At 36.5% G+C, this 14,341-nt stretch overlaps 1 protein-coding gene across 2 annotated transcripts in view; it reads right to left on the bottom strand.

Moving 5' to 3' along the window:
* Nucleotides 1–2,198: 2,198 nt before the first annotated feature.
* The window catches only part of LOC306660047 (cytochrome P450 2C9-like), a 47,007-nt gene continuing 34,864 nt past the window's right edge, over nucleotides 2,199–14,341 (bottom strand). The window contains exons 8-9 of one of the 2 annotated variants that reach the window (XM_079138123.1): nucleotides 10,697–10,838; nucleotides 2,199–2,875 (exon numbers count right to left, since the gene is read on the bottom strand). In XM_079138123.1, coding sequence (XP_078994249.1) covers nucleotides 2,769–2,875; nucleotides 10,697–10,838 — 249 coding nt within the window. In that variant the 3' untranslated portion in view covers nucleotides 2,199–2,768. Of the gene's footprint in view, nucleotides 2,876–5,812; nucleotides 8,828–10,696; nucleotides 10,839–14,341 lie in introns of those variants that run through there. The other variant, XM_079138122.1, reaches the window with a different exon arrangement.

The following is a 14,341-nucleotide window of genomic DNA, read 5'->3' as shown; positions in this document are numbered from 1 at the left end:
TATTAGAAATGAGAATTTTTTATATTAGAAAAAAAGCTCAATTTACCTACATTATAATTATAATTGCATTATAATTGTATATGTAACAAGTCAGAGAACCTGAAAGTGTAAAAGATAAGCATTAATAACTGAAGAGAAATATAGTTGTAAAATAGAAGATTAATGAGAAAGCTGTTTGCAGAGGTGTGCAGAAGACAAGGGAAGTGGAAACATGTGCTAAAGGATTCTGGGACTAGCATCAGCAGGAAGATATTACCATCCCAGGTTGGAAGGTGCAAAGAAGAGGGTCACTGGAGATCAAATAGACATTTAACCAAGAGACAGTGGAAGCCTGCAATGTAAATGCATGTACTGGTAGATGAATAGAGTCATTCCCAAAACTGTGACCTGGGAGTGTAGGAATGAAAGGATAATTACTCTCAACTTTTTAATATCCAGTTATCTGAATTCAAAGGATGTGGCTTCTGTCTTAATATAGTCCCTAGAAGTCAGTTTCCAGGAAACAGACATGAGATGAGGAAAGATTCAGGTTTATACATGAAAGCAAGTCACATGTTAATTTGTCATTCATTAATTTATTTATCAGTTCCACATTAATTTAAACCTTCCTGATGTGATAACTCAGAATTAGAATTAAATGAATAATCAATTCATATGTCATTTTAAGGGAACACAGCTTGTGTTGGAGCGGGCTGGTCCAGCATTGGGTTGTTTTTAATCCTCATCACCCTGTTACAGTATTTTACCTTGAAACTTCTGGTTCATTCAAGACACACTGACACCACCCCAGCTGTAATTGAGCTAGTCTCTACATCACCATTCTGTGAGCTGTTTCATTCCAGTTTGAAGAAAGAGCAGGTTAACAGATTTCTGAATGAGACCCTGTAGTCATCTGAACAAGTGTTTTGTTGTTGTTGTTGTTGCTGGATTGTTTTCTGACTAGTGTGTCAGTCATTCTGCACCCTTTAACAAGGATACTGTCCATGAGCTCTGTCTCTACTAATTTTCCCACAATTTAGATCCAATTCAAATTTCTTTGCATAAAAGAAATCTCACTCTTGTATATCCAATAAAATTCTTATAACACAGTCCTGAGGTCATAAACTACATCTAACTTTCAGTGCATACCAAACAGAAAGCACAAAGAATTTACTATTCTGTTTTAGCCATAATTGACAATCGGAGATTATTCTATGGCCTTAAAATTATTTAAAAGAAAATGTGAAATTAGCTCTTCTCATACTCATATGTAATATCCAGGGAAATAATCACTTGACAGTTTGTCCTATATGCTTTTTGTCTTTTCCAATGGTTATTAAAATACAGTTGTGTGTGACATGCATTTTATTTATGTATTGATTGGTAAATATGTGTGCATGTGCATGCACACAGTGAGAAAACATGGAAAGATCATTCCAGCTAGAGGAAATAGCATGAAGTACAACTTGAATTGTCTGGTTGGTCTAAGGATACCTTTTCTTTCTCCCCCTAGTGGTTAAACAGCCTCCAGGCAAAGAAGGAGACAAATAAATCTAAGGCACATTAAGACAAAGAAGAGGAGAATATATACATATGGTGATATTTGAACACACACAAATAGAAATACCTATGTGTGTATATACAAAATGCCTATGATTTTGAAGTGACATTTGTATAACATGTAATACATATTTTGACAAGCGGTATAAATAAATGTAACTTTAAGTACCCCAATTGTTTGACTATTTCATAATTGCCAAAAATATTTGCCTATTTTAATAGATAAGCCTCTCTGATAATACTTAGATTATTTTTGAACTATTAATATGCAAATGCTATATGTGCACTCATGTGCTTCTTCAGGATGGTTTTCTAGATATAAAATGAAAGCCCTATAGTGTATATGAGCTTTCATTTTCAGAGATAGTGAAACATAGTGCATTAAATATTATATGTGTCTACTTTTCTACTGTGAGTGTTATCTAAGGACTATTTGCCCAAGCTTTTGTAAATACTGAGAATTAGTGTTCTTTGGTAGATCCATGGTGTGACTTCCATGGATTTCTCAAGTGAAATGTCTTATTCTCTGCAGAGTATTTTATTACAATGATTACAAATTTCTGGAAATAATGTCTATATCTATGTATCTGATTCTATATTTCTATATTTTGCCCTCTCAGTGATTATTCACACACACACACACACACACACACACACACACACACACATCAATGAATATTTATTTGTGAATATCAAACAATGTCAAATGTAAGCATACTTGGGAATGAAAAAAACAGTGATTGGAAAATCCACTTTGGAAAATCTAATATTTTATGTGATTTGATGTGATTGTGGATTGTAGCCACATAACCATCATGGGTGAGGGAAAGGGTTTCTGTCAGAGAGATGAGCTAGCTGTAGTTTAATCACTAAGAAACATTTAATAGAATAACCACAGGAGACAATTATGTTTTTAGATTAAAGGGTGCATGATGGATTGAGCCATGCTAAGATCTGGCTCTAACAAAAATTGAGGAGCCCACCTTCTCTTTATTTGTAGTTGTACAGGTAAAGGGGGGACCAGGAGGAACTTCCTCTGTGCAAAACAGGATGGGGTAGAGTTATGGAAGCCATTTGCTTTAGCAGGACATCCCAGAAGAACCAGTATATTCCAGGCAGTGAGCCACTTTGCAAGGAAGCCACATACTTCAGGCAATCTGGAACAATCTTGATGATTGCCAGTTCCTGGAAACCAGATTTCTTTGTCTGATAGCTCATCAAGTCTGCTTTTAATTGCTGGTCATAAATTGCTCCTCACACCTTCTTTTTTCTTTTAAATGTAAATGGTGGGCAGCTACTTTGAGGTTCCAGATCTTGTTTCTGAGGGTATGGCAACCTATTATCATGATACAAAAAAGAATTAGTAGCAAATATATCATTCCAATACTATATCAAATGGAGTGTTTCAACATATTTCTAGGATTAAAGCCATTCAAATTATGAAGTATTTGATCAGTTAGAGATGCAGAGTTCATGAGATCAATTTTGCTATTTTGAATATCCTATATGTGATGATGTGACTTCATAAGATCCAGGATATTATTATTGTTCTGTCAAATGTCCATCAGATGATTCTTTATTATCTCCTAGTCCCACTGGAAAGTATGATATTTGGTTGCAATAACACAAACATGCTTACAATCATTATGGCATTTAAGACTTTGTTTAAATTAGAAAGCAGAAATCTCATTACTGATATTTGTAATAGTAGCTATTTAATTTGATCTCAATCATTTTATTAATGCTTAACTTCCAGGAGCCATAGTATCTTGACGGAATGAACCATGCCCCTTGATACACTGAATGTGGGAATGGATAGAAACCCGAAAAAAAATACATTAAAATATATAGGACCCAAATTGTCATCAAATAAGAAATAATTGTTTCATTGCAAATGTGAATTCCTGTTCCTTCCAGTGTAACATAAATCAGTTTGTTGGATGCAGGAACAAAAGAGCAAAAGGGTCTCTGATCTGGATGTTTGCAGGGTGTAGAGGAAGGGAGGGCTCAGGGAGAGGATGGCAAATGTTAGGGGAGGTGGTCCAAAAGAGGATGCCTCCAGCACCAATAAAGGATTCACTCTAAATCCTTGCACTGTCCACATAACACAGGACATGAAAACCTAGCCCAGGGTTGGTTTCGGTTACAGGTCGCATACCAGCAGCTGCTCAGCCAAAGTGCATTAGGAGGATACGGAGGGTCTCTTTCTGTAGGGTGGGGAGGGAGATGGGGGCACTGAAGTGGAACACTGAAGACTCAGACCAAGATCAAGGGTGAAAGCAGAAGTCCATCACACATTGGAGGCGGTAGCACAAGTTGAAGCTCCCTCAAAGCTCTCCTCCAGAACACTGTCATTATTTGACTCATCTCGTGAAACTCTGGAACATCCCACATGTAGAGCTATTTTTATTTGACATACATATTGTTGAGGACAATTAGAGGCAATTTTTGAGCATCATGGGTGTCTGAAGTCATGAAAAACGAAGAAATTAATAGGCTAATTCAAAACTTTAAAAAAAGAAGGTGGTGAATGAGCTTGTTTTAGTCAGTGTTTTTACTACTATGACTAAAAGACCTGAAAAGAACAACTTTAGAAGAGGAAAAGTTTATAGGAGGGCTCACAGTTTCAGAGGTCTTAGTCCATGGACATCTGGTTCCATTCCTCAGGGATCCAGGTGAGGCTAAATATCATGGCAGAACAGTATAATGGAGGGAAGCAATTCATGTGTTGAGGAATGAGAGAGTGACCTCTACTTGTCAGATACAAATGTAAAACACAAAGGCACACCCCAATGCCCTACCTCCTCCATCGATACCTAACTGACATCAGTTACCATTCACTTAATCCCGTCAGGTGATTAATTCACTAGTTAAGACTCTCATACCTCAATCATGATTCCTCTAAACCTCCTGCATTATCTCACGCATAAGCTTTTGGATGACTCCTCATAACAGGGCTGTTCATAAAAGACATCAAGGAAGTCTGACAACTCCTGGGGCATTAGAAAGTCAAGCATGCTCAGGAAATAACTAAGAATGTCCTAAGTTTTTACACTGGGACACCTTCACATCTCTGTCCAAGCTGGTCCCAAAAAAAAAAAAAAAAAACCCACAAAGATTAAATAATTTATCAAGTAATCCAGATCTCCAATTTGGGGACTATACTGAAACTAATTGAGAGCAGGGTCTTCACAGATATTTGTACATCTACATTAATAACAACATTATACACAATAGCTGGAGATTGGAAAATCCAAAATATTCATCAAAGGAAGAATGGATACACAAATTGTGGCATATACAGTCAATGAAATATTTTCAAGCCTTAAAAAAGTAATGACACAATTTTCCAAATGGATAAAGCTTGAAGACATTGTAATAAGGGAGAAATTTAAATAGGAAATGCTATTTAGCATAGAATTTTAGTGTAGGAAGATGAAAAAATCTATGGAGATGAATGTTTGCAATAGTTGCATCATTATTCAAATGTACATATCACTCAACTTTATACCTTAAAATGGTAAATATGGTAGGTTTCACATTATGCATATGCATATTCACATTATGCAGAAAATAATGGGTGTGTGTGTGTGTGTGAGAGAGAGAGAGAGAGAGAGAGAGAGAGAGACAAAGAAGGAGAGATATCACCTGGGAGAGATCTGATTTGACACATGCATGGGAGACAGAGATGTAAATGAAGATGGAGGTAGAGTTGAAGTGTTGTAAACACAAGTGAAGGAGTTCTAGCAATCATGAGAAGAAAAGGAGAAGGAAAGGAATAGATTCCCCATAGAAAAGAGTACAACCCTTCCCACAACTTGATTTTGGCTCAGTGAAATGGATTGCAGTCTTCTGGCCTCTAGAAAGGTGTGAGAATGATTTTTTTTTTTTCTATTTCAAAGCTGTAAATAAAAATTTAAAAGACAAAGATGTTTTCAGAAGGAAAAATCTTGGACATAGCACCATCCTTTATAAGGAAAGAAAACAGTATGAGATTCTAGTTCAGATATGCAGGATATAAGGAAGACTGATAAAGAACATAAACATATGTTTTTATCTAATTTAGTCTTTTTTTTTATTTGTTTATTTATTTGTTTATTTATTTATTTATTTATTTTAATGTAAACAAATGGGATATATGTTGTTTCTCTGTACATGGCTCAAAGGCATACCATTTGTGTAATCATAAATTTACATAGAGTAATGTTGTTTGATTCATTCTGTTATTTTTTCCCTTCCCCAAATGCTACGACTTCATAGGGACTTAAAAATATAGGAAAGTTGTTTATTTTCAAGGTATTTTTAGTTGATATGTAAAAATATAAAAATCAGCTCAGATTCAAGATGGTAGATTAGAGGAAGGCTGCATTTCCTATTGTTCTCAGGATTCAAGGGATTAGAGTACTCCTTCTCTGCAAGGTGAGTGAATGAGGGTATTTTAGTCAGCTTTTCCATCACTGTGACCAAAAGAGTTGACAAGAAAAATTTTATAAGAGGAAAAGTTTCTTTGGGGGTTCACAGTTTCTATTCTTAGTCAATAAATGACCAACTCCATTCAAATGAGCTTAAGGTGAGTCAGAATATCATGGTGGAAGAGTGTGGTAGAGGAAAGCAACTCAGGAAAGGAGGTCAGGAAGCAGAGAGAGAAAGAGATACTCCCCTCAAAATGAACAAAATATATACCCCAAAGCTATACCTTCAATGACCCACCTCTTCCAGTCACTCCTCACCTGCTAAAATTACCACCCAATTAATCTGTATCAGGGGATTAATGCACAGATTAGGTTAATGCTCTAATAACCCAATCATTATACCTCTGAACCCTCTTGCATTATCTCACACATAAATTTTGGGGGGATACTTAATATCAAAATCATAACAGAGGGATTTCACTAAAATTCAATATTGGTCAGAGAGTCTTAAAAACTTAGAAATTTAGGTGGCTAGAACTAAGAACAAGAAATAGTACTTTGGAGTTGAGTTGCATTGTATTGCAGCAGCAGCAGGGGTCACCACAATGGAAAGGGATAACAGAGAGAGAAATGGTGGACAGATGGGCATGGAAAAACCTGGAGATGAGAAAAACTGACTAAACTTTGCTTTTCCAGAAGCTACACAACAAACTGGTGTTTGAAAAGTTTTCTGTATTCATTAACTGCCCATGGAAAGGTGAGGCTTGGTGCTGTCTTGAAGAGGCCACACTGCAGCTTTCTGCTTCAGGAGCCTGAAGGATCATGTCAAAAATTGCCATAGTGCTCCCACAAGTGCCTCTGCGTGGGCTACATTGTACCTAGTAGAGCATGAGTGAAGCAGACAGGGGGGATTTAAGTCAGAAATACAAAGGGGAATCAAATTCATTTTCAATTTGAATCTGGCAGTTCACATGACTGTAGGGAGCATTCCTCAAGCTTATTTGGAAGCAGTTGCTGATACAATGATTACAATAAATCCAACAGTCTGGATGGGGAATCCAAGGAAATGGTAAAGACTCACCATGGACTGTAGGCCTTTGCAGTTACTGAGGTGAGCTATAAGCTCAGGGAAAGCCTTGTTCAACAGGCATAGTGGCAAGCCGTGATGTGAGCTTGCCTCTACTGCCTCGCCTCATAATGTGTGCTGGAGCCTTGCCCTTCCCCCAGTCCTTTGTCTCAGACTTGTTGCTGGACAGAGTCACTTAGGGATACTTGGTTTGTTTATATTAGTAGGACGTATAGCTCACTGATAGGTTGATTCTACATGCTTTAAAGAGTGTCTTAATATGATTGGATAATGTGTCTATATATGTCTTGTACGAACAGAAGTAAAATCAGATCTGTGCCTTCTGAGCCTGGTCTCTGATATCTGTGCTCTTTGGGTGACGTTGCCATCCTCACTCTCAGTGCGACCCTGTTAGATGAAACTACACATGACCAGCTTGAGTGATGGGAAACTGGCTGACAGAATTTTCTCAGCCTGGAGGAGCTTACATTGGATCTTCGAACCCCAGAACTATAAGATAATTAATGTGTGCTGTTTACAGTCATTACATCTGTGGTATTTGCTAAGGCAGTAATGGTGACTTATACAAATAGTATCTCCTCGTATTAATGAGAAAGAGTAAGTACAGAAAAGAGTGAGTGTAAAGACAAGGTAGGGGAATCAGAAGGTGAATAATGGGGAAGGTGGTGGCGAAGAGAAGATCAAAAATTTTTTGTAAGAGACTTAGAGTAGCATCATTGAGAAATTATTGCTCTGTCAGGATATAAGGCTGTTTGTTGTTCCACCCTTCTATCAACACCTGATTAATGTATTTTCCTTTACCAATGAAGAGTGTTAAAATGGATACAATGCAGTTTTCATTTGCACTTTTTATTTTTAATCTATTTCCATATCATTTTTAGTTGACAAGTAGTGGAAGTAGTGATCATGTGTACTCATGATACATTGTGATATATGTATACATGGTAGGATGATTGATCAGGATAATTAACACGGTCATTATCTCAAATACTGGTCACTTATATATGAGCAGGATATTTATATCTTCCCATTTAGGAATTTTGTTGTACACAATGCATTATTGTTAATAACAGGAACCATGTTCTACACTAGATCATCCTGTCTCCTAGATCATCCACTCCTCCTGTCTACCTAAAACTTTGTACCATTAACTACATTCTCTTCTTTCCCCATCCACTCACATGGTCACCCCCTTCTCAAGTTCTGATAATCGTTACTCATCAATACTCTAAGAGTGTGACATTTCATATTACACATAAAAGTCAAACCACATGGCTTCATCTTCCTGTGCCTGACTTATTTCACTTTACATAATTCCCCCAGGCTTTCCTTGGATTAACAATGATGGCATATTAAAAACTCACAAGAGTGTTAAAATACAGAGTGGCTAAAGCCAAGTGTTACACTATGGGAATAGGAAGCATGCATATGTGAAAACTGGGGAGACTCTCTCCAGTGGGGGTTGGATGTCCACTGGAATTCAGAGAAATAGGGTGGTGAGAAGCAGGTCAGAGAAGACGTGCCTTTAGGGAAGGAGATGGGTCATGCCCCCAAGGGGAGATTCCAGATGACAGCACAGTAACAGCAGCAGCCTACAGTGCTTTTCTTCAGACAGGAATGAAGCAGATCTGGTATGCAGGTGGCACAGAGAAAAACCCATTGACAACCGGGGTGGTATCAAGATCCTTCGGATCCACCACAGATTTCAGGTGAAAGTTCTGTAAGATGGTGGTCAGGAATAAGAACAGTTCCATGCGGGCCAGACCTTCTCCTGCACAAATCCGTTTTCCTGAAATAAACAAGAGAGCATAATTTTTTCCTCTCACAGTGTCTTTCTGAGGGGCACAAGAAGACTGCAGAATCACTATTTGATGAATGACTGGGTGGATGGATGGATGGATGGATGGATGGATGGATGGACGGACGGATGGATGGACTGATAAAGAGTAAACATAGTACTGGGGTTTTAGCTCAATGGTAGAATGCTTGCCTAACACACGTGAGGTGCTGGGTTCAATCCTGAGCACCACATAAAAATAAATAATTTAAAGTATTGTCCATCTAAAATTAATTTTTTTAAAAAGGAGTAAATAAAAAGTATGGCTGATTATACAGGAAGGGTACAGCTATTATCCACCCAAAAATTTATCAGCACTCTTCTTTCAATCAGTGTTGATTGAGCATCAACTCTGTGCCAAGAACTTCATTAACCATGTCCACAGTAAAACTGTTTTGTTGATAGTTCATGCTTCCATCAATCTTTCCCCAGAAACACAGGGTTATTATTTGTGTTACTAGTTCCCAGTCAGAATTTCCATATTTCCTCCCATTCAACATATCTGTTAGACTTATCAGATTTAAATACACAATGCAGTTTCAAGCTTTATCTCATGCTCTTCCTTTTGACTAGGATGCACTTCATACTTCTCTGATATACTAGATCAAATATCATTTTTCTATAGCACTCTCTGGGATTCTTCCAGCCTGTAGATTCTTATCCTCTTTGGCTTTAATCAGCAATGAAGCACAGATAATTTGAATCATTATTCTCTACTTTTCTAGTCTACTAAAGTATGAGTTCCATTAAGGCAGGACTCAGTTTTTGTCATATTATCTACAGTGCCAGACCTAACAGCAAGCCTGAAAAATCAAAGAATAAATTTATGTAATGATATGCCAGAGACTCAGCATATACATGTGAAGCTCCCTGTATCCCAAAGAGGAAGTACGTGTAGAGAGATCAAAGTGCTCTGGTATACTTAAAGAAAAATGCCCTGTTCACATGGTTTGCTGACCCTCATTTACCAGTTATAAGGCTCTGGTATCCTTGCTAAAAAGCAAATATCCTACTCCTATGGTTCATTGTCTCTGTTAAAATGTCCTGCTTCTTCAGTCCTTTTTCTTTGGATCTTACTAAGAGGCTCTAATATCTTATTTTTTTTTTTAAATTTAAATGCCACTCAATCCATTTTATGCCTCATTATGTGGTATGAGAGAACAAGCAGGAGGCATTTCTCCCTCTGCCGTCATGAGCAGCCAATCCTTTTTTCTCTCTCCCACAGGACTAGTCATATTGGATTACAACAATCTCTTTATTCATCTGCTTGACTAACTGGGGTATGGGACCCTTTTGCAGTCCCATTCTGTGCTGTGGATCCTTTACCCACAGTTCAGAGAGGAATGAGAGGGACTACATGAAAAAAACTCACTAAAGTTGTGGAATTAGATACCTTTCAGAGGGCAGATGAGGAGAGAGGAGATGGGAGTTTATCTCCTAAAAAGAGTTCTGGGAGTACAGTGTTGTATTTTGAGGCATGACTCAATCTACTTTCTGTAGCTTTCTTACATCGGGGAATAAATTTATGTAATGATATGCCAGAGACTCAGCATATACATGTGAAGCTCCCTGTATCCCAAAGAGGAAGTACGTGTAGAGAGATCAAAGTGCTCTGGTATACTTTCCCCAAAGCCCCAGTAATCAGACCCAGTAATGATGTTGTAGCCTGATCTTGAACAGTACATGGGTACTGGGCATATTGTTCATGATCATGTGCAAAGAACATTTCTACCAACCCCAAAATAAGCATTGTGCAAGTTTAACTGATCCTATGAAGGTGCCTTGTCCCTTAAAGTACCAAAGGAAATAAATATCTCTCACCTGTTGAGAAAGCCATGAAGTAGTCACTTTTCTTGAATTTACCACTTGTATCCAGGAAATGGCCAGGGTCGAATTTCTCTGGGTTGGGGAATTCTTTGCTGTCGTGCAGCACAGATGTCAGGGATGTTATTATGGTTGTGCCCTGCAATGAACAGACACAGATAAACCAAGTTGTAAAGAAGAAATGAGGTAGAGGGAAATTTGGAATTTCCTTAGTCCAAATGTTATGATCTGTAGATAAGAAACACTTGTCCAAAGAGCAGCAGTGATATTTCCAGTTAGCCAAACAAGTAATAAAATGCATGAGTTTAAGATCAGTGGCTGTGATCATGACAAAGTACCCACAAAAGCATTTGAAGTAGTGAGTACTTGAGAACTTGAGCACCAAACCTTTAATTCTCCTTATCATCAAACTTGGATATTCTTTTTTATCACTTCAGTTTTCACACATTTTGTATAGGATTCTGCTTTAAAATGGGTCTCTACTTGCTCTTGAAATGTCAGGGATATTATATATAGGAATTTCCTGGGATAATAAAAAGTACAACAAAAACTAACTGAATATTTAACCTTGTCACCAAATTTGAATCTCCATAGAAATGTGGGGGAGCTTTTTTTTCTTTTTCCAAATAAATTCTCTATCCCTTCCATGGAAAAAAAGTGATGCTAAATTAAAATAAAACAATTGCAACAATTTGGTGAAGATTATAAATTAATACTAACATTTTTAAAATATTCCATTTTTGGTTTAAATTAGTAGGTGAAAATGTTTATTTTTCCACATTTTATTGGTACATTACAATTATACATAATACTGGAATTTTTTGTTTTTCATTCATACTTACACATAATATAACATTGTAATTTGGTCAGTATCATTCCCTAGAGTTTCCCCTTTTTCTCCCCTACTAAGTCCCCCTGATCCTTTTTGTCTTCTCCATTGAACTTTCTTCAATTTTAATGAGACCCCATTCTGTTTTTTTTTTTTTTTTTTACTTTTCATGTTTTCTCTCTGCATTATACATGTACCAGTAAACATATGCCCCTTGACTTTCAGAATCTAACTTATCTTACTGAACATAATTCTCTCAACTTCCATCTTTTCCTGAAGGTGAGGAATTCCTGATGATTTCTTTTGTTTATGTATGAATAAAACCCCATTGTGTATATAACACATTTTCTTTATTCATTCATCTGTTGATGGATATCCAAGCTGGTTCCATACATGGACTATTGTGAATTATGCTGCTATGGACATGACTATGAATGATCACTTTGGTATGTTGACTTTAGGTCTTTAGAATAAATACAGAGAAGTGGTATATTGGATCATGTGGTTGTTCTTGAGCATACAAATATTTCTTGAAGATACAAAGGCAGATATATTTTCAAAAAGTGTATTAGAATGGGCACTTTCCGTAGAAAAACCAATATGCTGTGCATGGTGGCATGTGTTTTAGCTTTAGCTGCTAAGAGGCTAAGGCATTAGGATTGCTGGAACTAGGAGTTTGGAGCCAGCCTGTGAAACAGAGAAGTCTTGTCTCAAGAAAAAGAAAAGAAAACAAAGGAACTACTTGCATGACCCTTATTTCATACTACAAATAATTAACTTGAAATGAATCATCAGTTTAATCGTAGGACTAAAACTATTAAACTTCTAGAAAAATATAAGGACAAATTGTGCAATCTTGCACTGGCAAATATTTTTATGTAGGAAATAAAGCACAAATTATAAAAGAAAATATTGAATTGATTCTGTAGTTTAGCATAAAGTTAAAAATTACAGAATACTCTCAGTATTTTGAAAGAAAATATAGTCCACCTCAACACTTTTACACAAATGTTCATATTATTTATATTTAAAAAGAAAAAAAAATAGAAGCAACCAAAATTTTTCACATCCTTATGAGTGGAGAAAGAATTCATGGTATTCATATAATGGAATACTACTCAGTAATAAAAGGGAATAAATTACTAATACATGTAAATGAAAATAAACCTAAAGCATGTGTTCTGCTACATAAAAAAAAGGAGATACATCAAAATATAAAGAAGACCAGTAGGGTACAGGGAGGGGATCAGGAGGAGGAGGGTTGTTGCATAAAGGAAGTTACTAGGGAATGAAATTGATCAAATTATGCTATGTGCATGTATGAACTGACCACAATGAAACATAATATTTGGTATAATTATTATATGCCAATAAAACATTTTAAAAAGAAACTTAGATCTGTATACAAAGAGTGTTGGAGAAAGAATAAATGAAGCAAAACAGCCAGAGATAAGTGATTTGATTCTGTATTGTACTATGTTATATTCTATTGTAGGATTTTTGTGATAAATCAAAACTATAGGTACAGAAATTAGATCCATGGTCACTGACTTGGAAGTGAAGAAGTATGACTGGCTGTAATAGGAGGATGAAGAAACTTTATGGGGTGATAGAAATATTATATACATAGACACAGTATTCCATGATGTTGCTAAGGCTGGTTTCAAACTTGTGGGCACAAGCAATCATCCTGCCTCAGCCTCCTGAGTAGCTAGGCCTACAGTTGTACACCATCATGCCCAGCACTATTTTATATCTTGATTGTCATGTGGTTACATCACTGCATATATTTGTCACAAGGCATTGGATTATATGCATAAGATAGTCAATTGTAGTTTGGGGATGTATCTCCGTGGTAGAGTGATTGCCTAGCATGCACAAGATCCTGGGTTTGATCACCAGCACTGCAAAAGAGGGTGGGGGGAATATAATTTACATTACATTACTTAGAACTCCATCAAAAACAGAACAAGGTTGAGTAATATTCCATTGAGTTTATGTACCACATTTTCTTTATCCATTCATCTTTGAAAGGCACCCAAAATACTTTCTTCTCTCATGTATAAATAAAAAGCACACTAAAGAAAAAAAATAGAATAAGGGATTATATCAAAATGACTATAAGGTGAAAAGTAAGTCTCCCTCCCACTTTACCACAGAATCCAATCGGGACTTTTCAGACACAACTGCCACCACCAATTAGTAATACATCTCACTAGGAATATGATCCTTGATAATTTCTCTATGCATGTATGCAAATAAACCGATATGGAACAGGTTTATGCAACTTCTTACTTTGCTCTTATTTTCATCCATATTAAAGTTATTCTGCTGCATTTTTATTTTGTATTAATAAAGCAACTCAGTGCCCTATGTTGACACATACATTCACATTATAAATGCTGAATAATATGAATGCATATTAAACTGTTGATAAGCTTTAAGTAATTTGCAAAAGTTCTTTGTGATGATCAACTATGTAATGAGAACACATTGGACATTCCTGTTTGCACATGGAGTATACACCAAAAATTAGAATTTCCATATCATAGGATATACATTTTATATATTTTTTCTTTTTTTATGTTCCTTTTTTTTTTGTTGTTGTTCCAGGGATTGAATTGAGGATGCTTAACAATTGCACCACATTCCCAACCCCAACTCTTTTTATTTTTTATTATTTGAGACAGAATCTTGCTAAGTCGCTAGGGTTTCACTAAGCTGTTGAGGCTGGATTAAACTTGCAATCCTGCTACCTCAGCCTCCCAAACTGCTGCAATTGCAGGTGTGTGCTATTGCAACTGAATTACCTT

The sequence above is a fragment of the Sciurus vulgaris genome (genome assembly GCF_902686455.1).
Source record: "Sciurus vulgaris genome assembly, chromosome: 4".
Classification (NCBI taxonomy): domain Eukaryota; kingdom Metazoa; phylum Chordata; class Mammalia; order Rodentia; family Sciuridae; genus Sciurus; species Sciurus vulgaris.
The sequence above is the reverse complement of the archived record's forward strand: the minus strand, read 5'-3'. Positions and strand labels throughout refer to the sequence as shown.